We start from the raw sequence: 26,648 nt of genomic DNA, 5'->3' as shown, positions 1-26,648 counted from the left end.
CTGACACCTATCATCTTTACCGTCAGTAAGCTTTGATTTGCGTTGGTCTAGATGATCAATTTCTCTGTATTGGCTCAGAATACTGAGCCCTCTATTTATCTATTTAAGAAAATAATATTTCGGAGCCACTTGTGCACTTTCATTTAGTGTCCACATGGGGGCAGAGCTCGTCTTCCTTTAGTATAAAGTCACAGCTTCCTGTGTGACCAAGGCGGAAGTAATTCAGAGATAACGACGGAGCAGGCAGCGAATATGTATGATAGAAGGACCTTACTCCAGTTAAATTAACTACCCTTGGTAAAGCGGAATAAGTTTTCACGGTGCAAACGAGGTGCAAACGGGGTGCAAACGGACCAAATGAGGCAACCGTCACTACCTGTACAAACGACAAACTACCAAAGAAAAGCTACAGTACTGCTAAGCTGAAATGCAAAAGAGAAAACAAATAAAAGCATCTGTACAAAACATAACCGCATCTTTATTTCAACACCAAGCCGGGGGGCAGTTACAGTGAAAACTTACCCGACTCTGAAGAGTGAAAACTTACCGACCAGTGGTGAGCGAAGACTTACCCATACTCTTAAGAGTGAAAACTTACCCGACTCTGAAGAGTGAAAACTTACCGACCAGTGGTGAGTGAAAACTTACCGACCAGTGGTGAGTGAAAACTTACCGACCAGTGGTGAGTGAAAACTTACCGACCAGTGGTGAGTGAAAACTTACCGACCAGTGGTGAGTGAAAACTTACCGACCAGTGGTGAGCGAAGACTTACCCATACTCTGAAGATGATAAACAGTGAGTAAAACCCATACTCTGAAGATGAGCAACAGTGAGTAAAACCCATACTCTGAAGATGATAAACAGTGAGTAAAACCCATACTCTGAAGATGAGCAACAGTGAGTAAAACCCATACTCTGAAGATGATAAACAGTGAGTAAAAACCCATACTCTGAAGAGGATAAATGTATTATGAAACCTCATTCTGAAGTGGATAAATGTGAAATAGACCTTACTCTGAAGAGGATGGATGTATTATGAAGACTTTATTCTGAAGTGGATAAATGTACAATGAAGACTGTTACAAAGGATCAGATTAAACCGAATATATATATTTATTGATTGATATACATTGCATAGTATTTGTATATCGTTTGATATCCCTTGTATATTCCTTGTACATATACACGGAATATCCCTTTAGCCTAGTACAGACCATGGTGTTTCGTTCTCCTATTGGACAGCGGTCCACAGGCGCCAGGGCCGTGCCTCCAGAGTCAGGTTCAAAGCCACCGTCAAGACATGTCTGTACATGCCCGGCCTTGCCCAGGAATACGAGACAGAAATGAGGTTGGCACTAGATTGTTCGCCGTGCATATAAATATGGCGCAGGTGAATACAGAAGTAGAGTTACCCAATAAGTTGAAGCCTCACCCACGATACTCCGTGCGGTGAAGTATGGCCTGTTTGGCCCCAAAATAGAGCATTGAGACCGCGTGCGAATTAATAACTGAATTGTCAGAGTTTGGCGCTATACCGTCGAGTGCGACATATTTCTATTAAGTCAGTAATAGTCTATTTGTGTATAGTGTATTGTGCGGCTAAAGTTCTACAGTGACCAGCATCACCAACGCTTCCTCGTACCAGCTAGAATGCTTATCCAGGCTGGGCTGCTTTCATTGCGCTTTCACCCGAGGAGACCTAGACGAGAACCGTGTGGACATGTACACTGGATTAATCTACCCGACGACTACGTAGCCCTTTGCGGCTGGATTATATTTGTTTTGGTCCTGTGATTTATGGAGCGGAGAATCGCCGACGCCTACATGTGTGGGATTTACCCTGTGAGGAGCCACGTCGAGTCTGCGCCTCAGAGAGCCTGAGGCCGGCTAGCTTTCTTCACTGTGGAGCTACAGTCTATGGAGAACAGCTGTATTCGTCTGTGGATCAAGAGACTATTGCACCGTCTCCTGTACTTGGAGTCTCCTTAGTCATCGTTGACCAGACTCTCTACTACCGACAGATCCTCTACCCCTGCTGGCTTACAACCAGGGGGACCCTTCCAGTATCTCCCGCTATATATTACTAGTGTACCATAGATATAATTCCCTAAGATTCAGGTTGTATAATTACCTCCTGCGTAACCAGAGAATGGACATTCATTATTGATTTGCCTACGCACATTCCTTTGCCTTATAAGCGCATCCAAAGTAAAATAGAGAAGTATATTATGTACCTTTTGCTGCAATAAATACTTAATTACCACTTTGTGTGGAACCGATTCATTGTGGGAAGTGTTCATCATATTTATATATCATGTACTGTATGGCCAGTAATTAAAGTACATAAAGCGGTAGTGGTTTAATGATACCATACTTATCAATACAGTCAGGGAATTGTACCCCTCAGTTACAATTGGTCCTTCGAGCCGGAGGGTAACTAGTGTAATATTAATATAGTGGTATTAATATTGACATGGCCTATGATGAACACTCCACAAAACGGTTCTCCTAAAGTAGATCGCCCGCAGCGTAGACGGCAGACACCTCAGTACTTAGAGGATTACGTTGCCAATATACTACCTAGCTTTCTACAGACGGTAAACGCGGAAAAAGTAGATAGTAAAATTATGTCCGACCCTATCAACCAGGCTACCCCGCCAATAGAGGCCCTAGTGGGTTCTAACGTAACTGACCAAGCTCACGGTAGGGACCAGGAGGGACCCGACATGACTTTACCCCCCGCCAAGACCGAAGAAGTAGTCCCCGGAGAGCTCCAGGATAAAGACAGCTCTCCAGGGATGGAACTCTACCCGCTACAAGAAGAGGAGAGCACCCCGGAGATGGATCTCCAGGACTCGCCACAGGAGAACAGATCTCCAACGAGTACTGCCAGGAGCGGATCACCTCAACCAGCGTCTTCCCCCAGCGAGGCGGACAAGATGCTGGCACAGGCATTCCTCGCCAGCCTAGCAGCCTCAACAGAGCGCGATCGACTCCAAGCACAGACGCTTAGTGAGCGCGAACATTCTTCCATGGAAAGAGAACGCCTTCAGGCGCAGCAACGGAGCGACGAAGATCGTATACGTCTAGAGATTAGACGCCTTCAGACGGAAGAGAATAGGGTAAGGGACCGGGCCGAAGCCCAGCGCGCCGCCGCCGAAGCCCAGCGCGCCGCTGCCGGTGCCCAAAGAGAAGCAGAGCGCGACCTCGCTCTCACCAAGCGCGAAGCCGAGCGCGACCGATTACAAGCGCAGATAATGGAGCAGCTGATCACCAGGGCAACACCCCCTCCCTCCGCACGGGGTTCCAGGGCCTCGTCAAGACAAGGGTCAAGGGCACCCTCCCCTACCCGATCAAGCGACCCTGAGCCCGACCACCAGAGAGAGCCTATACCCCCCTCCGAACCCCTTCCCCGACCGGTCCAAGTGAGACCCAGCTACAAGGAAGAAACGGTCTACACCGCGGAGAGGCTAAATAGACGACTACAGGATCTAGAGGACCTGCCAGAGGAAGAAGAAGAGGGAGAGGAGGAGAGTCAAGCCCGACAGCAGCACAGTACTCCACAGGACCAGGAGGTCCAGTACAGCCCAGGCTCTACCCCCGCGGCTCTGCGCTACAGACCCCCGACTCAATTCACGGGTGAGCTTGACGCACGACCAGCCCCGAGGAACAGCACCTGGATACGCGGGCCATGGTACCCAGCAGGTACCAGCCCACCAAGAGGCGTAAGAGGAGACTCGCCTAGGAGGCCTCTCTTCCAACGCTCACCGATGTGCCAGCCATCCATGGCATCATACATTGGCACACCGACGTTTCCGGACTTCACCCACGAGAACAGAGCACAGTACACGGAGCTACGAATGTGCTTAGAGACAATGATGTCCGATGTAGCTGATGAACCGTACAAGTATGCTATCCTACTGAAGCACCTCAAGGTGCCCCGAGCGCACAATATAGCGCTGGCCTATGCCACCTCTACTACCCCATACACAGCGGCTCTAGCAGCACTCGACCAAAGATATGGACGCATATGGGACTACGTAATACAAGAGATAAGGCATATTGACCGCCTACCCCCAGCCACAGACAATCGCTCACTAGATGACCTGTCTATCAAGGTACAATCCCTGGTAGGGATGCTGGGGGCGCAAAGAGAAAAGGGTATGCACGAACTGTACGCAAACTCTAATGTCGAGAGGATTTTAGAGAAGCTTCCGCCCGCCCGACAAGAGCGCTTCAGGCGGCAAAGAGACCACCGTGATCCTAACGGTCCCGAGCCATCCCTCCTAGACCTAGCCGACTTCCTGGCGAGAGAAGTCAACAGCCTACGGTTGGATACGTTCATGCGGAGCACCCCAAGCTCCAGAGAGGGACCTAGGAGAGCAAACGATGGCCGAAGATTGGTGACCGTCATGCACCAATCAGAATCAGTACCGAGCAGCAAGAACCACAGTACCCCCTTGATGAAAGAGAAGTGGAAGATGGTGTGCCCGTACTGCGAAAAGGAACACTGGTTGTCACAATGTGACACGTTCAAGAAGATGACCGCCGACGAGGTGAGTCAATGGATAAAGTCCAACCGACGCTGTTACCGATGTGCGCGCAGTCACATGGCAGCCGATTGCCGCTTAAAGAAGAGGTGTAATCGGTGTGACGGAGCCCACCTAGATGTCCTACACGACAGTAACAGAAGAAAGCCTGCACCCTCAAGCAGCACAAAGGCAAGTGTTATGTACATTGACCCCGCCAGCAGCGGGGGCGCCCGGGTGCTCTTAAAGGTGGTCCGCGTAACACTGAGTTACCAAGATAAGGTCATGGACACTTACGCCGTCCTTGACGACGGGTCAGAGAAGACCCTTCTCCTCGCGTCCGCTGCGGCCCAGCTGGGGCTGCGGGGGAGCGAAAACCAGATGACGATTCGGACAACAAGAAGAGATCTAAAGATGATAAAGGGCGAGAATGTCTCCTTCACTATCGCAGCAAGCGGGCAGCCAGAGAGACGGTATAGGATTACTAATGCTTTCACCAGCCAAGAAATAGGCCTGTCGCAGTACACCTACCCCATCGCCAAGCTGATGGATAAATATGTGCACCTGCGTCAACTACCTATACCGCTCATAGACGGTGCCACCCCGACCCTGCTGATAGGCTCCGACCATGCAGACCTCATCGTCCCGATAGACCGGGTCCACACAGGGCCCAGAGGCTGTCCTGCAGCAGTCGAGACCCGCCTAGGATGGACATTACAAGGCCCCCTCGCTAAGTCTCTTAACCGAACAGCAGCCACTAACTGCCTCCACTCCAGAGTGACAGAAGAAGACACCACCCTCCTACAGCATGTCGAGAGGCTATGGACACTAGAGACAATGCCCTTTAAGAACGAAAAGAAAGACATTCGTTCCAAGGAAGACATTTACGCTATAGCCCTCCTCGAGCAGGGGACAAAGAGAGTCAAAGTCAACGGAGTGATGAGATACGCAACTCCACTCCTGAGGCGAGAGGGTATGCCTACCTTCCACGCCCCAAAAGAAGCGACGGAGCGGTATCTATTGAACACAGAGCGGCGCCTAGCCAGAGACCCCGCTCAAGAGACGGTGTACCGCGCTGAGATTAACAAGCTAATCACAGCGGGACACATAAAGAAAATTGACATTAAAGAGGCCGATCAGACGACCGAATCATGGTACGTGCCGCACCACAAAGTCCACCACAACGGCAAGGATCGTATTGTGTTCAACTGCAGCTACCAGATCGGATCACAAAATCTGAATAAAGAGCTCTTGCCCGGCCCAACACTCGGCCCCTCTCTACTAGACGTGTTACTACGTTTCCGCCAAGACAAGGTGGCCATCAGCGGCGACATCAAAGGGATGTTCCTGCAGGTGAGACTAGTGGAGGAGGACAAGCCCCTGCTGCGGTTCCTATGGAGAGAGAGGATCGGGGATGAGCAACCAGCCATCTATCAATGGGAAGTCCTCCCTTTCGGAACCACATGCAGCCCATGCTGTGCTACGTTTGCACTGCAAAAACACGTCGCAGAGGACCCAGCAGCTGATGAAGAGGTCCGACAAAGTGTAGGAAATAGTTTCTACGTGGACAACTGTCTGCAAAGCGTCTCGACGCCAGAAGAAGCCGAGGCCCTTCTACTCAAGCTCCGCGCCTCCCTGATCAAAGGCGGCTTTGATCTCAGGCAGTGGGCCAGCAGCGACCCGCAAGTATTGCGCAGCCTCTCCCCCGAGGACAAGGCAGCAAGCAGCGAGACCTGGATGGCGACCATCCCAGGAGAAGCCCAAGAAATGACATTAGGACTAGTCTGGCGCTTCAAAACAGACTCGCTCCATTATAAACACACACTCCTGACCAAGGAGCAGGGAAGGTCGACTGCACTACCGACCACCAGACGGAGTGTATACAGAACACTCGCCAGACAATATGACCCGTTGGGATGTATTCTACCTTACACCACCAGGGCAAAGATGATTGTAAGAGCGTTATGGGACAAGGACCAGGGCTGGGACGACCCCATACCGGAACACCTTGCATCCACATGGAGAGAGTGGGAGACGGAACTCAGCTCACTCCCAGGTGTCAACATACGCCGCAGCTACTTCCCACCCACAGTGAGGTCGGAGACGTGCCAGATGGACCTGCACGTCTTCAGCGACGCCTCCGAAGTAGCCTACGGTTCGGTGGCCTACTTGCGTGCCCGAGAGGAGGGAGGAGAAATACATACTGCTTTCATCCTGGCTCGCTCAAGAATAGCCCCACGAAAGCAACAATCTATCCCGTGTCTAGAGCTCTGCGCAGCCCTAGCAGGAGCGCAACTCGCCACGTTAATCCAACGTGAACTCACCATTCCGGTGCAAAGAACAATCTTGTGGTCAGACTCCACGACAGTACTCACATGGATCCGGTCTGATTCGTGCATATACAAGGTCTTCGTGGGAGTCAGAGTCACAGAGATTCAAGATTTAACAGAAGTAGCAAGCTGGAGGTATGTGGACACAAAACACAACCCAGCTGACGTCATCACCCGGGGAATGTCCCTGGATGACCTCACCCGTCACAACCTATACAGTGACGGGCCAGAGTTCCTCAAGCTCCCGGAAGAAGAGTGGCCTACACCCACCCCACGGGAAGCGAGTAAAGAGGAGGCCGAAAACAAGAAATCTATGTTCTGTGGATTGAACACACTCGTCTCCACAAACCCCGACATAGACGATTGCCTCACCCTAGAGAGTGCGCAGCTAAAGACATTCCTGTGGCACCACCCAGAGGTTCAGCTCACTACTGACATTACAGCAGCTGACTACGAAGAAGCAGAACTTCTTCTACTACAACGAGCCCAGAGAGACTCGTTCCCCGATGAGCTAGACTGTCTACAGGGAGCAAAGCCCGTCCCATCAGACAGCAGACTGCTCCACCTAGCCCCCGAGAGCGACGCCCATGGTCTCATCAGAGTGGGTGGTCGTCTGCGGAGAGCTCCAGACTTACCGGATGACGTCAAGTACCCGATAGTCTTAAACAGCCGACACAAGGTCACAGAGCTGATCATAAAGAAATACGACGAGGATGTGCATCACGCCGGGGCAGAGAGAGTCTTCGCGGAGATCAGACGTCGTTATTGGATACTGCAAGGGAGAGAAGCAGTCCAGCGAACCTGTCTAGACTGTCGTAAGTGGCGAGCGCAGCCCAGTATACCCCGGATGGCTGACCTACCTCCCTGTCGCCTCCGACTCGGCGACAAGCCTTTTCACTCCACCGGTATGGACTGTTTCGGCCCGCTGTATATAAAGAAAGGAAGAGGAACCGAGAAGCGGTGGGGTATTGTATTCAAATGCATGACCACCCGAGCGATGCATATAGAACTCCTTCCAACCATGAGCACAGACTCATTCCTTATGGCCTTCCGAAGATTCACATCGCGGAAAGGCAAACCGTCTATATTATTGTCTGATCACGGGACAAACTTCAAAGGCAGAGAAAGAGAGCTGAGAGAGAGCTTCCAAGCTATGGGCCCAGAACTTAAGACCCACCTCGCTCCATCCCAGATTGACTTCCAGTTTAATCCCCCGAACGCACCTCACTTCGGTGGAACTTGGGAACGAGAAGTACGTTCAATAAAGACAGCCCTGTACGCCGTGCTTGGGGCCCAGACCGTGGCGGAAGAAGTCCTAATGACAGTCCTCACGGAGATCGAGGGAGTATTGAACTCAAAGCCCCTCGGTTACGTCTCAAGTGATGTAGCAGATGTCGACCCAGTCACCCCCAACACACTCTTGATGGGGCGGCTGGACCCCGCGCTACCACAGACAAAGTACAGGCCTGAAGAAGCGAACGGCCGAAGAATGTGGAGGTACAGTCAAGTATTGGCTGACAAGTTTTGGAACAGTTTCCTACTCCACTATCTACCGTCTCTACAGACCCGCCAGAAATGGGTGAAAGAGAGAGACAATTTGACAGAAGGAACAGTCATCATGATTATCGACCAGTCACTACCCCGAGCTATGTGGCCGGCTGGCCGCGTAAGCAAAGTGATCACCGGTGCCGACGGAAAGGTCCGAGCAGCCGAAGTGCTCGTCCAAGGACGGATCTACACCCGACCCGTGGCGAGGCTAATAGAACTGCCAAGGCTCCCCGATACTATCGATGACGACCATGACCCCATGACTTTGTGAACTGCCCGACCCCTCACAACAGACATTGAGTAGTGGACAGTGCGGTTAATCTGTCTCTGCTTAGCTAATTAGGTGGGACTAATTAGGAGGCGGCTGTTACAAAGGATCAGATTAAACCGAATATATATATATATTTATTGATTGATATATATTGCATAGTATTTGTATATCGTTTGATATCCCTTGTATATTCCTTGTACATATACACGGAATATCCCTTTAGCCTAGTACAGACCATGGTGTTTCGTTCTCCTATTGGACAGCGGTCCACAGGCGCCAGGGCCGTGCCTCCAGAGTCAGGTTCAAAGCCACCGTCAAGACATGTCTGTACATGCCCGGCCTTGCCCAGGAATACGAGACAGAAATGAGGTTGGCACTAGATTGTTCGCGTGCATATAAATATGGCGCAGGTGAATACAGAAGTAGAGTTACCCAATAAGTTGAAGCCTCACCCACGATACTCCGTGCGGTGAAGTATGGCCTGTTTGGCCCCAAAATAGAGCATTGAGACCGCGTGCGAATTAATAACTGAATTGTCAGAGTTTGGCGCTATACCGTCGAGTGCGACATATTTCTATTAAGTCAGTAATAGTCTATTTGTGTATAGTGTATCGTGCGGCTAAAGTTCTACAGTGACCAGCATCACCAACGCTTCCTCGTACCAGCTAGAGTGCTTATCCAGGCTGGGCTGCTTTCATTGCGCTTTCACCCGAGGAGACCTAGACGAGAACCGTGTGGACATGTACACTGGATTAATCTACCCGACGACTACATAGCCCTTTGCGGCTGGATTATATTTGTTTTGGTCCTGTGATTTATGGAGCGGAGAATCGCCGACGCCTACATGTGTGGGATTTACCCTGTGAGGAGCCACGTCGAGTCTGCGCCTCAGAGAGCCTGAGGCCGGCTAGCTTTCTTCACTGTGGAGCTACAGTCTACGGAGAACAGCTGTATTCGTCTGTGGATCAAGAGACTATTGCACCGTCTCCTGTACTTGGAGTCTCCTTAGTCATCGTTGACCAGACTCTCTACTACCGACAGATCCTCTACCCCTGCTGGCTTACAACCGGGGGGACCCTTCCAGTATCTCCCGCTATATATTACTAGTGTACCATAGATATAATTCCCTAAGATTCAGGTTGTATAATTACCTCCTGCGTAACCAGAGAATGGACATTCATTATTGATTTGCCTACGCACATTCCTTTGCCTTATAAGCGCATCCAAAGTAAAATAGAGAAGTATATTATGTACCTTTTGCTGCAATAAATACTTAATTACCACTTTGTGTGGAACCGATTCATTGTGGGAAGTGTTCATCATATTTATATATCATGTACTGTATGGCTAGTAATTAAAGTACATAAAGCGGTAGTGGTTTAATGATACCATACTTATCAATACAGTCAGGGAATTGTACCCCTCAGTTACAAAGACCATACTCCAAAGAAAATGCATGTATGTTGAAGACCTCACTCTGAAGAAAATGCATGTACAATGAAGACCATCCTCTGAAGAAAATGCATGTACAATGAAGACCTCACTCTGAAGAAAATACATGTATGTTGAAGATCTTACTCCGAAGAGAACACATGTATGTTGAGGACCCTACTAAAGAAAATACATGTATGAAGAGAAGGAAGAATGAGCCTACTGAGTTAACCTTATGCTGTCTGGTATCCATCCCAGCAAACCCACGGACGTGTGGAAACTCCTGTATATCTAATTAACCCTATGCTGTCTGGTATCCATCCCAGCAATACCACGGATGTGTGGCAACTCCTGTATATCTAATTAACCCTATGCTGTCTGGTATCCATCCCAGCAAACCCACGGATGTGTGGCAACTCCTGTATATCTAATTAACCCTATGCTGTCTGGTATCCATCCCAGCAATACCACGGATGTGTGGCAACTTCTGTATATCTAATTACCCTCATGCTGTCTGGTATCCATCCCAGCAATACCACGGACGTGTGGCAACTCCTGTATGTTTAATGAATATTATGCTGTCTGATATCCATCCCAGCAAGTGGAACTCTTAAATACCATCTAGTTATTTGATATTTTGAGTGTATGTGATCAAGCACAATGTCGGCCCAAGAAGACGAAGCTGGCAACCTCTTGGAGTTGGAACAGAACAGAACGGGTGCTCGCCAAAGAACTCTAACCGAGAAAGGAAAAGAAAACCGTGAAGTGGAGGATAAGAGGAATGAGAAAGCTTTTAACAAAGCTTATCAGAAGTGGAAGAAGATAGCCAAGGAAGCAAGAGGGAAGCTAAGAACCTTCTGTCCAGCAGAAGAACTTGAAAGACTAAAACAAGACATTCAAGCAAGTTGTGACTTAGTAAGAAGTTTATATGAGTCCATTTTACGTAACCATGCCACGACTCCTGAGATCGCAAATAAAATGGACGCCTGTATTCAGCTGACGACAGACACCCAAGAGCTTGTGTGTAAGCAGCTGGAAACAAAAGAGGAAGATTTTAATGAAAGACTTGAGAAGGAGAGGGTGAGAATAGCTCTGAACAAAGAAGAGTACAGATCTGTATATGGTCACACAAATAATGAAACAATTCACTCTCAACGTTCCAAGGCATCAAAAACAGGCGGAGGGAAGCTGAACTTGCGGCTAAAGTGGAAGAGGTAAAGGCCATTCAAGTGATCCAGGCTCAGCAAACCAGTCTCCTCCAACTAGAGGGGGAAGAGGCAGCCATGCTGATGGAAATGGAGAAGGTGAAGGTACAGAGTCGACGTAAGCTGGAGGAGGAGAGGATGAAGTTACAGCAGCTACAAGCAGAGAAGGAAGTCCAGGTAGCAGCAGCCCGAGTGAGGGCATACAGTTCGGGAAGTGATCTAGACAACGAAGAAGAAGAAGTCACTGACCATGAAATAAATACTGCTCACCAAAATCCTGAATATAGTGCTCCGCTACATCCTACAGCATTCCAACGTCAAGCATCTCCCAGCGCGACAGCAAACCAAGAGGCCTTCAGTCTAGCCGAAGCAATCACAAGTGCATTAAGCATGAATCGCCTACCTACACCAGAACCAACAATATTCAACGGTGACCCTATGAAATTTGTTGATTGGAAGATGACCTTCATGACCCTGATACACCGAAAGCCTCTCCCAACAAGTGATAAGATGTTTTATCTGAAAATGTACCTTACTGGAGAAGCTCGTAAGTCTGTGGAAGGATTCTTTTACAGAGACTCCGAAGAAGCATATAAAGGTGCCTGGAGAGTGTTGGAAGAGAGGTATGGAAACCCCTTCATTATACAAAGGGCGTTCAGAGACAAGCTAATGAGATGGCCTAAGATAAACACAAACGATCCTCTGGCGCTCCGAGAGTTTGCAGACTTCCTACAGGGATGCACAGAGGCAATTCCACATGTCCGAGGACTGGACATCTTGAATGACTGTGAAGAGAACCACAAACTGCTCAAGAAACTACCTGAGTGGATTGTGCGAAGATGGAGCAGGATCATCGTAGAAGAGCTAGATAAATCTGGAAGCTATCCAAGTCTTGCACACTTTTCAAAGTTTCTGAACAAAGAGGCACGAATAGCTTGTAACCCCATCGCTACCCCACTACTGTTGAACTCCAGAGCCTCAGACGAGAGGTTTTCCAAGAGAGCCAGAGCGTTGAATACAAGCACTCACATAAAGAGCAACATCGTGGAGACACAGTATTCACCCTATAGAGCCAGACCACCTTGCCCAATCTGCAAGAATGAGAATCATGGCATTGCTACATGCACTAACTTCGCATCAAGGTCTATAGAGGATAAGAGAACGTACATCTACCAAAATCACCTCTGCTTTGGATGTCTAAAGAAGGGACACTCCAGCAAGGACTGTAAATGGCGACATACCTGCAACACCTGCAACCGTCGTCATCCAACGTGTCTGCACGAAGAGAGGTCACAAGCACCAGAGACAACCCAGAGTGGCACATCTACTGCAAACTACCGGGGCCAAGAAGTCCGCAGAGTCGTGTCTCACACTACAACCCGATGTGCTTCTGCGACCTCAAGCATTGTCCCAGTCCTTGTGTCTTCAGTTCAAGAGCCACAGATAACGGTGCTCACTTACGCACTACTCGACACACAGAGTGATACAACGTTTATCTTAGAGGACCTGCTTAAGAAGTTAAGTGTGGAAAGTCAACCTGTGAAGCTGAGACTCAGTACAATGACTGCTGTAAATACAGTTATAACCAGCAAGAGTGTCAGCGGCCTACAAATCAGAGGACTCCATTCTGCAAACAACATCAGAGTGCCACAAGCCTACACTCGTAGCTTCATCCCAGTAGACAAATCCTACATTCCTACTGGTAAAACAGCGCTACAGTGGCCTCACCTCAAGCATCTCGTAAACAAGTTACCATCACTTCTAGACTGTGAAGTGGGTATGTTAATAGGATGTGATTGTCCCTCAGCGCTAGCTCCACTCGAAGTCATCACAGGCTGTGAAAACGAACCTTTTGCACAGAGGACAGAGCTTGGCTGGAGCATAATAGGCTCATCTAACCCTCATCTGGACCGACAAGGGAGCCAGAACTTTGTACATAGAGTGTCAGTAAAAGAAATACCAGCCCCGTCTACAACAGATGTCCTTAAAGTACTTGAGTCAGACTTCTCTGAAAGGAACTACGAGGACAAGTACGTGTCTCAAGAAGATGTTCACTTCATACAATTCCTCAGCGAGAACATCAGACAGAAAGAAGATGGACACTACGAGATGCCTCTACCTTTCAAGGGTAGCAGCCCACCATCCCTACCAAACAACAAGAGACTAGCTACAGTCCGCCTCCAGTCTCTAAAGAAGAAGCTAAAGACGGATAAAGAGTATCACGAACGCTATAAGGCTTTCATGAAAGACATCATCGAGAAAGGTGACGCAGAACTTGACCATACCACTTCATATGGAGAGACCGCTTGGTACCTTCCTCATCACGGCATTTACCACCCTCAAAAGCCTGGCAGGCTACGGGTCGTGTTTGACTGCTCAGCTAAATTCTGTGCAGTTTCCCTAAATGACTGTCTATTGACCGGTCCCGACTTAATCAACTCCCTAATAGGAGTTCTATGCCACTTCAGAAAGGAAGACGTGGCCATAATCTGCGACGTGGAAAGAATGTTCCACCAGTTCTTCGTCCACCCTGACTCTCGAAAATACCTCAAGTTCCTGTGGTGGAGAAGGTGATTTGGAAACGGAACCACAGGAATACAGGATGGCAGTTCACCTCTTTGGAGCTGCTTCGTCTCCTGGATGTGCCAATTTTGGCCTAAGGTACATGGCACACCAACATAGAGAAGACTACCCAGCAGCCTCAGCCTTCATTGAGAAGAACTTCTACGTTGATGATGGGTTAGCCAGCGTTTCATCAGTCGAAGAGGCCAAGAAACTGATCATCGAGGCACAAAAATTGTGCAAACGAGGAGGCCTACGCCTCCACAAATTCAACTCTAACCACAAAGACGTCCTCGACTGTGTGAAACCCTCAGAAAGAGCAACAATCACTGACCCTCTCGAACTTAAGCTGGAAGCGACCCCAACTGAGCATGCACTTGGCCTTCAGTGGTCTATAGACAACGACACCTTCAGCTTCAATGTCAACATGAAAGACCAGCCTTCAACCCGTCGAGGAATCCTCTCCATCGTCGCCTCTCTTTATGACCCACTCGGGTTTGTTGCCCCATTCACCCTAAGCGGAAAACGCATACTCCAAGAACTATGCCGCAGAGGCATAAGATGGGACGATCCACTGCCAGATGACTTAAAGCCACGGTGGGAGGAATGGAAGATCGGGCTACATAACTTAAAGGAATTCACAATCCCTAGATGCTATCACCCACATGACTTCGGCAACATCATCAAGACGGAACTGCATCACTTTGCCGATGCCAGCAGCATGGGGTATGGCGCTTGTTCCTACCTCAGGTACAAAAATGACAAAAATACAGTACACTCCAGTCTTGTGATGGCCAAAGCAAGAGTAGCACCCACCAAGGTCTCAAGCATCCCACGACTAGAGCTCTCAGCGGCAGTGGTCGCAACCAAATTAAGTGTGTTGCTGAAAAGAGAACTGCAGATGAAGATCGATGAAGAATTCTTCTGGACAGATTCACAAGTAGTTCTGGGCTACATCAATAATGAGGCAAGAAGGTTCCATGTGTTCGTCGCGAACAGAGTCCAACTGATAAGAGAAAACACTGACCCAAGCAAATGGCACTATATCGAAACAGCAGAGAACCCGGCAGATCATGCCTCCAGAGGCCTTCAGGCATCTCACATTCCTTCAACAAACTGGATGTCAGGTCCTACATTTCTCTGGGAGCAAGAAGTACATCCCAAACTGAATCCCTTCGCAGACCTACTCGTAGGCGATCCTGAGGTTAAGGCTGTCCAAGCTTTCACAACCAAAGTTAACAGTTGTACAGACATTCTAAGTCGCCTAAATCAGATCTCTTCATGGTCAAATATCCTGAAAGTAGTCGCAAGAATCAAGAGGCTGGGATCAGGAAAAGTACACAACACCGAACTGGTGACAGTCGAAGAACGAGAAAGAGCTGCCAAAATAGTGATCAAGCTTGTCCAGCAGCAAGCCTTCTCTCAGGAAATTAAGAGATGCCAGGAAGGAGATGCTCTCCCAAGTTCAAGTGCTCTCCATTCCCTTGATCCAATTCTGCATCAAGAACTTCTCTGTGTGGGTGGAAGATTGAGACGCTCATCCCTCAGTCAAGAAATGAAACATCCCATCATTTTGCCAAAAGACAGCCCTATCACCAAGCTAATTACGGCTCATCACCACGCTCAAGTTTGTCACCAAGGCCGAAGTCAAACCCAAATGGAACTGAGAGCAAATGGATTCTGGGTCATTGGTGGGAGCAAATTAGTAGCCAAGCTGATTCACAACTGTGTACGATGCAGGAAACTCCGACGACCTACTGAAGAGCAGCAAATGGCTGAACTCCCTAAAGAGCGTGTGGAAGACTCACCGCCTTTCTCATACAGTGGCATGGACTGCTTCAGCCGCTTCCTGATGAAAAAGGCTCGAAAGGAGTACAAAAGGTATGGCCTGATACTAACTTGCCTAGCTTCACGAGCTGTCCACATAGAGATGCTTGAAGACTTATCAACAGACTCATTCATTAACGCCTTGAGATGCTTCATCAGCCTCAGAGGAGCTGTTCGGCAACTTCATTGCGACCACGGTACTAACTTCGTGGGAGCTAGAAACCAGTTTAAAGAAGCACTCAAACAATGTGACGCCAGTTTACTGGAGATCTTTCTAGCAGAGAAACAGTGTGAATTTGTCTTCAACGCTCCATCCGCCAGCCATGCAGGTGGTGTCTGGGAACGTCAAATCAGGACAGTAAGAAATGTGCTGAACGCCACTATCGCTCTGTGTCCAGGCAGACTTGATGACGCCTCTCTTAGAACACTCTTCTATGAAGCTACAGCTATTGTAAACAGCCGACCACTGACAGTAGATGGTATCAACGATCCTATGGCGTTTGAACCCTTAACACCAAACCATCTCGTCATGATGAAGTCTAAAATCGCTCTTCCACCCCCTGGGAGATTTGTTAAAGAGGACATGTATGCAACCAAGAGATGGCGCAGAGTCCAGTACCTAATCGAACAATTCTGGAGCCGCTGGAAGAAGGAATACCTCCTGAACATTTCTACACGCCAGAAGTGGCACGTACCACGGCGTAACCTCAAGGTGAACGACATAGTCATCCTCAAGGACAGTAACCTGCCAAGAAGCCAGTGGCAACTATGTCGGGTCGTCGAAGCCACTCAAGAGAGCGACGGTCTAGTACGTCGAGTAAAAATACAGACTGGGGAGCGAAAAGATCACTCTACCAGACCTTCAGTTCTCGAGCGACCGATCCAGAAATTGGTACTCCTCCTCGAGAGTAATTAGTATAGAAACGCTTGAATTGTATTATTTTGATGCTATGTAAAATCTAAAAGGAAATCCTGTATGACTAAATTAATTGTTTTGTGCTTATCCGTCATAGCAGGATTTGGTGGGAGTGTAACTGACCGCCAAGGGTAAAGATGCCTATCATCTTTACCGTCAGTAAGCTTTGATTTGCGTTGGTCTAGATGATCAATTTCTCTGTATTGGCTCAGAATACTGAGCCCTCTATTTATCTATTTAAGAAAATAATATTTCGGAGCCACTTGTGCACTTTCATTTAGTGTCCACATGGGGGCAGAGCTCGTCTTCCTTTAGTATAAAGTCACAGCTTCCTGTGTGACCAAGGCGGAAGTAATTCAGAGATAACGACGGAGCAGGCAGCGAATATGTATGATAGAAGGACCTTACTCCAGTTAAATTAACTACCCTTGGTAAAGCGGAATAAGTTTTCACGGTGCAAACGAGGTGCAAACGGGGTGCAAACGGACCAAATGAGGCAACCGTCACTACCTGTACAAACGACAAACTACCAAAGAAAAGCTACAGTACTGCTAAGCTGAAATGCAAAAGAGAAAACAAATAAAAGCATCTGTACGAAACATAACCGCATCTTTATTTCAACACCAAGCCGGGGGGCAGTTACAACATTACATTACACAAACTAAAAACAGATATTACATTACATTACACAAACTAAAAACAGATATTACATTACATTACACAAACTAAAAACAGATATTACATTACATTACACAAACTAAAAACCGATATTGTCTGAATTACTAGAAGAAAGAAATGCACCACCTTTGGCTGATAGTAATTTATTAATTTCTTAGGATTTCTTTTGGTCTAATAAATGTTTAAGGTTCTTAGATGGATCCCCTGCTGCCTCCTCCTCCTCTTCCTCCTCCTCCTCTTCCTCCTCCTCCTCTTCCTCATCTTCCTCTTCCTCCTCCTCATCTTCCTCCTCTTCCTCCTCCGCCTCCTCCTCCTACTCTTCCTCATCTTCCTCCTCCTCCTCCTAATCCTCCTCCTCCTCCTCCTACTCTTCCTCCTCCTCCTCCTCCTAATCCTCCTCCTCCTCCTCCTACTCTTCCACATCTTCCTCCTCCTCTTCCTCCTTCTCCTGCTCCTACTCTTCCTCGTCTTCCTCTTCCTCCTCATCCTGTTCCTCCTCTTCCTCCTCCTCCTCCTCTTCCTCCTCCGCCTCCTCCTCCTCCTTATCCTCCTCCTCATCTTCTTCCTCCTCCTCCTCCTCCTCCTCCTGCTCTTGCTCCTCCTCTTCCTCATCTTCCTCCTCCTCCTCCTGCTCCTCCTGCTCCTCCTCCTCATCCTCCTCCTCCTCCTCTTGCTCCTCCTCCTCCTGCCCTCCTCCTCCTCCTCCTCCTCCTCCACGGGGAGCAGCGTACTGGCTCATGTTAAATGGCAGGCCATGCATTATGCAGCAGCTTACGCCACAGCGCTGGATCTTTATGTCCTCGGCTGCAGTCCACCTGTCGCTGCTCTGGTCGTAGTGCTCCACCTTGCTGATGTCATTGTTGTCATTGTAGCCTCCGACCACGAAGAGCAGGTCGTCCAGCACTGCGATGCCAAAGAAGCAGTGGGGGGTGATCATGACGGGCAGGGCACTCCAGGAGTCAGTCAAGGGGCTGTAGGCCTCCGCGCTACGCAGGGTGTTTCCACGGTCCCACCCTCCCACCTGAGGACAGGACACATGAGAGGAATGTTTTAGTGTGTGGCTCAGGCAGGCAGGCAGGCAGGCAGACACTGTATTAATCCACTTAGGGAAATGAGGGCATCACAGAAGCATTGCAAGTCAAATGATACATATCTATAGAAATATCTAGTATAAAGCATTTGTCTCCGTGTGCACCTACCGCATAGACTTGTCCTCCGTACGCAGCGACTCCCACTGCGCCACGCCTGCTGCTCATGGGGGCGATCAGAGTCCACTGGTCGGTGTCTGGGCTGTAGCACTCAGCTGTAAACAGACACTCCTTCCCGTTGAAGCCACCACAGATGTAAACCTGTAATAAGAAAGAATATTCTAATTTAGTTTATATATTCCATTTGATTTCATTCTACTTTAATTGTCTGTTAATGTTGATGCACCAAAGGACCCAGACACATCTTTTGTATGTGCAAGCTTACTTGGCAATAAAGACATTTATGATTTCTGATCTAACGTTCCTTGTGTTCATCTAGCACCCTGTGTCCCTCAGTTCCACCCACCTTGCCCTGGAGGGCTGCTGCCCCGGCGCCGCTCCTGCGCTCCAGCATGGGTGAGATCAGTGTCCACTGGTCGGTTTCAGGCTCGTAGCGCTCGGCGGTGTTCAGCGCGTGTCCGTCCTCCCCTCCCATGGCGTAGATACAGCCGTCCAACACGGCCACGCTGACGTAACAGCGGCGTGAGTGCATAGGAGCCGCCTGCAGCCAGCTGCGAGTGACGGGGTTGAACCTGCTCACACTGCTGACATACTCTCTGCCGGTTGTGCCGCCGACGCAGTAGACCAGACCGTGGAGATAAGCGGTGGCGTAGAAGGCCGGGGGACTCTCCTCAACAACGCTCACGTCCATCCATCCACCGGCTCGGATGTTGTAAGCCTCCATGCTACCCCGGCCTCCGATGGCCAATAGGACCTCCTGGGGCAGGCGTGGGCGGGTCAGGGGGTTTGGGAGCCTGTCGGAGCCAGGGGGGTTCAGGACGCTGAGGATGAGGGCCCTGCAGTCGTGGCTGTCCCTCACCACAGGGTTGTTCTGGACGTTGTTCAGCAAGTAGTCAAGCCTCATCAAGCCCATGCGAACCTGGGAAGAGACAAGCAGACAGCGGGTACAACTTAGACATCGGTTGTAGACGGTTTCTGTTGCTAAGGAACAGTTTGGACCCAAATGTTTGAGAACCACTGTACTAGGGAACCTAGTGTTGTTTTAATGTAATGCACACTAATACAATTCATTTTATTTCTTTTTTTTTTTATAAATGTTTTTATTTTCTTTTCTTAAAACAGAACATAACAGTACAATAATAATAATAATAACAATGACAACAGCGACGACAACAATAATAACAGTAACATGAATCATAATGATCTTGACAAGAGACAGACAAACAAGAAAAAGTATATATATATAAAATAACATAAAAAATAATGTAGCTCAGGCACTAGCAACCATGTTTGTGTATCCGTAATAAAATTAGTTACCTTGGGCAGCAGCAAAGGGATGTGTGTTTTACGCTCCTTACAGGAGTGGTCGATCCAACGGAGGACGGCCTTGAACACCGTCTCCTCGCTCTTCACGTTCAGGTCATCCCTCTCGATGATGTCCACCAGTTGCTGCGGGGACAGCTCCACAAACTCCTGTGAGACATGCAACATCTCCTCAAAGTGGCACACGATGAAGAGATGGGCCTGGCGCCTCAGGTCAGGGCAGTAGTATATGTCCGCAAACCTCCAGATGCCGACACAGTTTTCCAGAGACAGCTGGCCTTCTAGGAAGTCAGAGCATGCTCCTACTATGCCAGTGACGAGAAGCTGGTCTGCAGCCACCAGAAGCTCTTCCACGTTCTCTGCTGTCACCAGCACAAAGCGTGTGTAGGCGTACTCTATGATGAGCTGCATCATACCCGGGGACACCCCAGGGATAGTGTAGACTGCTTTCTCTGAGTCGCTCCAGCGAGTGAAGAGGGCTCTGTGGGACGCAGAGTATAGAGATATCTGATGAGTAAACAGTAAGCAACATTCTGTCCTGTGTAGTAATCAGAGCATGTGAGCGGTGGATTTTGAAGTGAGCGTGGAGTGGGCTTTAAAATCGGTCCGAGCGACTCCGGAGCTAGAGCTCTCCTCCGCTCCGAGCCGCTCCCAGTCGCTCAGTGCACACGATCACACAGAAACTGATGTAATATATGTAGTACAATGCCAAAGCAATAGGTGGCAATGTACAAATAATGAAGGCCATTTTCAACCAATGAGAAGGGTGAACCGTCACTACACATCCTGCTAAGTCCAAAGTAGAATCCGCCATCTTTAAATCACCTCGGGACCTCGGGCGAACGCAACATTTATTTTCAGTGAGAAACAAACAAAGTGCAATAAAAAAAGGATACATTCACTGTGTTCTGCCTCATTTATTGATGAAACGAAACCAACATCAACACAATGTACCACCAAGAGCGGAGAGTTTAGTCTCTCAAGAAAGCGAGAGACTAAAGCTAACGCTGTTGTTGTTAGCTTACATGCTAACGTGAATGGGATCGGCCATAGCATTGCGGCTAGGCTAGCTACCATAGCATAGTACAGCTAGTTGAATGGATAAACGTTATTTAACATTGCAGAATGGGTACGATACAATACGGCTCAATACAAACAGTTGTTAAGGGGCCCAGGGGGTGCAGAGTCATCAACACAATGTACCACCAAGAGCGGAGTTTAGTCTCACAAAAAGCGAGAGACTAAAGCTAACGCTGTTGTTGTTAGCTTACATGCTAACGCGAATGGGATCTGCCATAGCATTGCGGCTAGGCTAGCTACCATAGCATAGTACAGCTAGTTGAATGGATAAACGTTATTTAACATTGCAGAATGGGTACAAGACAATACAGTTCAATACAAACAATTGTTAAGGGGCCCAGGGGGTGCAGACTATTGTAGTTTGGTCAAATCAAGCTAATTTACATCATGCTCCAAAAAAATTATGCTGAGCGGGCTATGGAGCGGGGAGCGCTTGATGCGCAAATGAAGGTGAGCGGTGAGCGAGCGGAGAGCGACTTGGGGGGGGGGCAACATGTTCTGTTTACAGTAGAAGTACAGTATAGTATCTGTTTACTAACCAAGTTAACCTGAACCAAGCTAACCTGAACCAAGCTAACCTGAACCAAGCTAAACTTACCTGAAATAGTGACTGCAGTCACACAGGAGGGCCTTGTGGGCATTCAACTCAGTGCTGTTGACTTTAATAACCACATCACAGACCCTTCCCTCCAGACGCAGCTCATTAAGGATTGTACAGGACATTGTTTCCTTGTCCATATGGGGATTTTAAATTGTATCTACAGAATATATTCACGCTTACAAACAAGTAGCCGGAAACAACAAGTGATATCTTCACTTGGTCTTCTGAGATCTGAGCTCTTCTGAGAGAATTGTTGAATATAATGTACACAAATGTTCTAGAATGTTCTATTATGCCATCAAATGTTCTAGAATGTTTGATTATGACATCATACTGTGACATCACAAATGAATAATGAATAATATAAATAATATTTTGACATTAAAAAAGAACAAATAAAATGATAAGAAAAACTACTTAAAACAATGATACAAATTATAATAAAATATTTAAGTCAAATGTATAGAAATAAAGAAAAATAAGACAATGAAATAAAGATAATAATTCATTTAAAAGCTATTTTAAAAAGGTAAGTTTTGAGCAGTGCCAACCGAGTCTGCTGTCCTAACAGACTTGGGGTCTGTAGGGTAAGCACTTATTCCCTCCGCCCTGAACATTTATGGAGATGTATGGGCCTTTTAAGTCAGTGATAAAAGTGTCTTTCAAGGATAACTGAGCTCCTGCACTGATTATTATAGTTCAATATTCAATATTTGATCACCAAAAACCCACAAAAAGCATAAAAAGGCCCCTCCCGCCCAAAAAGGCCCCCCAAAAATAGCACAGGCCCAGTGCCCTTGTCAGCCTTTGAGCACCTGCCCCTCTAAAGTCCTGTGCACGTCCCTGCATACAGGTAGACAGTACTGTTACATCTAGACATTTATGACATACCAGATCTATACAGTACTGTTTATGAGTACAAAAAGAGTCTAAAAAGAGAGTATATACATTTGAGGGGGAATAAACTGTACATTGGAGGAGGTTGAGTAGGTGGGGTGGGGTGGGAAACTGTACATTGGAGGTGGTTGGATGGGGGGGAGGCGGGGGTTGGGTAGGCCGGGTGGGGTGGGGGAAAATTGCACATTGGAGGGGACTGCCACTAGGGGCACAAATAGGCTCATCACATTCTAACACAGACTAAGATAGATAAGCATTCGGCTCCATCTGAAAAGATTTTCTACCTGTGCTGATTATTGATTTCACATCAGATCTCCTGTGAAAGTGGGCAAGAATTTGAGGGTATTTTGAGATCAACTGTGGGAATAATTGAAAAATGGACAAATTCTGGACAAATATTTAGAGAGAGAGATGCTGTCCAACAATATATAGTGCCGGCTAATGGGGAAACTACTCTAAAACTGAAGTTTGCCAAACTACTACCTTACAGTGAAAAGTAGTTCACCTCAATCTTAACCACTCTCAAAACTGTAGCTTGTCAAACTAAAACTACTTTGAATAAGTAGTTAAACTACATCCAAACTACATGGCGGAAGATTATCACAATCTGAGTCTAGAATATCATATATTTACATGGAACTGACAGAGTAAAGTGTGTTGTGTGTGTGTGTGTGTGTGTGTGTGTGTGTGTGTGTGTGTGTGTGTGTGTGTGTGTGTGTGTGTGTGTGTGTGTGTGTGTGTGTGTGTGTGTGTGTGTGTGTGTGTGTGTGTGTGTGTGTGTGTGTGTGTGTGTGTGTGTGTGTGTGTGTGTGTGTGTGTGTGCGTGCGCGTGCGTGTGTGTGTGTGTGTCAAGAATCAAGAATCAAGAGGTTTATTTGTCACATACATGCCCGCATTGATTGTGCAAAATACAATAATGAAATAGAATAAAATAGGCATCGAAAAATAAAATAGATAGACGATAGACACACGATATGCATGGTAAAAAAAAAAAAAAAAAAAACATGCCAGGTTCCTGAGAAACTGGTTCTTATATACAACAGTACTATGCAATATACAATTTACAATGTTAACTCTTAATGTATCTAAATTATACAGTACCTCCTTCTTTTAAAGTGTTTCTAAAGATTCTATTTTTTAAAGTGACATTTTGTTTAAAGTGATTTTTTAGCGGTTGCCGCATGAGTGGTGTGTGTGTGTGTCTGTGTGTGCTCATGTGTATTTGTGAGTGGAGAGTTCAGTGTTCAGTGTTCTGATGGCCTGGGGGAAGAAGCTGAGTCGGAGTCTCTCTGTTCTTGCAGCGTGTGACCGTAGGCGCTTGCCTGACTGCAGCAGCTTAAACAGGCTGTTGTTCGGGTGGTGAGGGTCTTTCATAATTCTGCAGGCTCTGGATTTGCACCTCCTGTTATATAATTCCTGCAGGGGTGGTAATGCTCTACCCGTAGTACGCTCAGCTGAGCGCACCACTCTCTGGAGTGCCTTCCTGTGTGTATGTGTTTGATTTAGTGACAGGCAAAACCTCTGAGGGTGCCTTTTCCTAATTCAGCTGGAATTAGGAAAAGGCATGTTTTCTAGGGAAATTATTTCAATGTAGTTAAAACTACCACCCAACTACAAAGTGTAGTCAAACTAAACAACTAAGTAAATTGAACTACATTGTTAACTGACACTGAAAGAGGGTGATACTCCTCTTGGTGGAAGAAGCAGAGGAAGCAAAAAAATAATTAAAATTGGTTAGTGGGTGAGTGAGTGAGTGAGTGAGTGAGTGAGTGAGTGAGTGAGTGAGTGAGTGAGTGAGTGAGTGAGTGTGTGAGTGAGTGAATGAATGAGTGAGTGAGTGAGTGAGTGAGTGAGTGAGTGAGTGAGTGAGTGTGTGAGTGTGTGAGTGAGTGAGTGAGTGAGTGAGTGAGTGAGTGAGTGAGTGAGTGAGTGAGTGAGTGAGTGAGTGAGTGAGTGAGTGAGTGAGTGAGTGAGTGAGTGAGTGAGTGAGTGAGTGAGTGAGTGAGTGAGTGAGTGAGTGAGTGAGTGGGCTCCTATATTAACATGACCAACGACCGTACAGTCGCCCCTGGTGCTAATATGGGAGAAGAAGGGGGGGGGGGGGGGGGGGGGGGGGGGGGGGGGGTGGTACCCGGCATGTCTGCGAGTGAGAGCCCCCCCCAGCCCCAGGCCTGGACACAGGGATCATGTTTCTCACCCAGAGGTGACCAGGATCAATGGCTTCGCTGCTGGAACTGTTACCAATCACTGGGGGGAGAGAGAGAGAAGGAGCTGGACCACGGGAAAGGAGAGGAAGAAAGAGAGCTGGAGTGAGTTGAGGACAGGGAGGGGGGCAGAGGTAGAAAGTAACTAATTACAATGACTCTAGTTACTGTAATTGAGTAGTTGTTGTTTACTTGTTGAGTACTTTAAAATGCCAGTAGGTGTTTCAATACGAGTCCTGATTGATTGATTGATTGATTGATTGATTGATTGATTGATTGATTGATTGATTGATTGATTGAAAATTGTATTAACAGATTGCAGAATGGGTACAATACAGTACGGCTCAATACACACAATTGTTAAGGGGATGCAGACCAGAGAAAGACTTTCGTCTTGTTTACATCAGGCTCCCCCATTTTCAATTCATCATAACATATATGACATACAGATAGACAGTACTGCTACATCTATACATTTATGACATACCAGATTTACAAATACAGTACTGTTTGTGATACAAAAAGAGTTTAAAAAAGAGAGTATATACATTTGATGAAGAAGCTGTACATTGGATGAGGTGGGGTGGGGGGGGGGTTGGGTAGGTGGGGGGGGGGGAACTGTACATTGAATTATCGACGAAACCTTACTTGGTCCCAAGAAGAGGGTCTCGTGTATTATTGGGTTAGGACATTTACTGTACATTGGAGGGGGTTGGGTTAGGACATTTACAGGGGCCAGTTTTGAATTGCAGTCTCCCGTAGGTGCTCCTTGAGAGTGGTTTTAAAAGTGGGTAGTGATTCACATTCCTTTACAGCTGTGGGTAGGGCGTTCCACATTGATGTGGCATAATTGCGAAACGTGTTTAGTCCCTTGTTTGAGCCGAATCTGGGTTTAACATGATTTGTGGAGCTCCCTCTGATGTTGTGGTCATGGTATTCACTGACCTTTGGGAAGTATTTTGACATGTACATGGGTACCTTAGTCGTGTAGTGTATCTTGTAGACCAGGCCCATTGCAAGTTGCTGTACTCTGTCGTCTACTCTAAGCCATCCTAGGTTGTCAAAGTGGGCAGGGGTGAGGTGGGTTCAGGGAGTAAGGTCAAGCAGTAGTCTGACCAGTTTGTTTTGTGATGTTTGTAATTTTGTTTTTAGCGCCTTTGAGGTGCTTTGGTACCATGAGGTGCAAGCATAGTCGTAGTACCCTTGAATGAGTGCTCCTGCCAGAGGCTTCAGGGTATTCTTGTTTACCAGAGAGGAGATCCGGTACAAGAATCTAGTTCGTTGGTTGACTTTTTTTATTACATTGGATGCTATTTTGTCACAGGAAAGATTAGCCTCTAGGTATGTAATTTCATCTTTCCTTGTGACAATATTGTCACCCACTGTAACTGAGAAGCCGTTGGCCTTGCTGAGTTGAACCGAAGAGAATGGACTCTGTTTTACCCAGGTGTAATGATAGTTTGTTGTCAGGTGCAGATTTTGCCTAGTTCCGAGCTGAGGGTTTTTTCAACCTGTAACTTGTTCTTGTCAGAGACCAGCAGGGCTGAGTCGTCCGCAAACAAGAACAAGTTGCAGTCACAAGCTGACTACATGTCATTTTCATAAATTAGGAACAGTAGTGGTCCTAGTATGCTTCCTTGTGGAACACCACAGCTCACTGGGAGGGGGGGGGGGATAGGGTACTGTTTACCTCCACCATCTGTTCTCTCCCCTCCAGGTAGGATTGCATCCAGCTCACTGATAGACTATCAAAACCAATTGCTTTTAGCTTGTCAATCAGAATGGAGTGATTGACAGTGTCGAAGGCCTTTTGTAGGTCCAGCATGACCATGCCGCAGTATTTGCCCACGTCCACCTCTTGTTTGATGTGGTCGTTAAAATAGAGAAGGCATGTGTCAGTGGAGTGGAATGTTCTGAAGCCAGATTGGAATTTGAAGATTCGATTTTTTTCCGTGAGGTACTTTTCGACCTGTTCGTATACAATTTTTTCCATGACTTTCGAGATGGAGGTAAGAATAGAAACAGGGCGGTAGTTGC

General features: G+C 47.5%; 1 protein-coding gene across 1 annotated transcript in view; it reads right to left on the bottom strand.

Moving 5' to 3' along the window:
* Positions 1–26,648, bottom strand: part of LOC311225980 (uncharacterized protein) — a gene marked incomplete at both ends in the record, with an annotated part of 98,877 nt that overhangs the window by 56,216 nt on the left and 16,013 nt on the right. Inside the window, 3 exons of the mRNA XM_084311364.1 lie at positions 18,074–18,319; positions 18,498–18,647; positions 18,853–19,263. Of these exons, the coding sequence (XP_084167490.1) occupies positions 18,074–18,319; positions 18,498–18,647; positions 18,853–19,263 (807 nt within the window). The remainder of the gene's footprint in view (positions 1–18,073; positions 18,320–18,497; positions 18,648–18,852; positions 19,264–26,648) is intronic.

The sequence above is a fragment of the Notolepis coatsorum genome (assembly GCF_963971535.1).
Source record: "Notolepis coatsorum genome assembly, chromosome: 3".
Lineage (NCBI taxonomy): Eukaryota > Metazoa > Chordata > Actinopteri > Aulopiformes > Paralepididae > Notolepis > Notolepis coatsorum.
The sequence above is the reverse complement of the archived record's forward strand: the minus strand, read 5'-3'. Positions and strand labels throughout refer to the sequence as shown.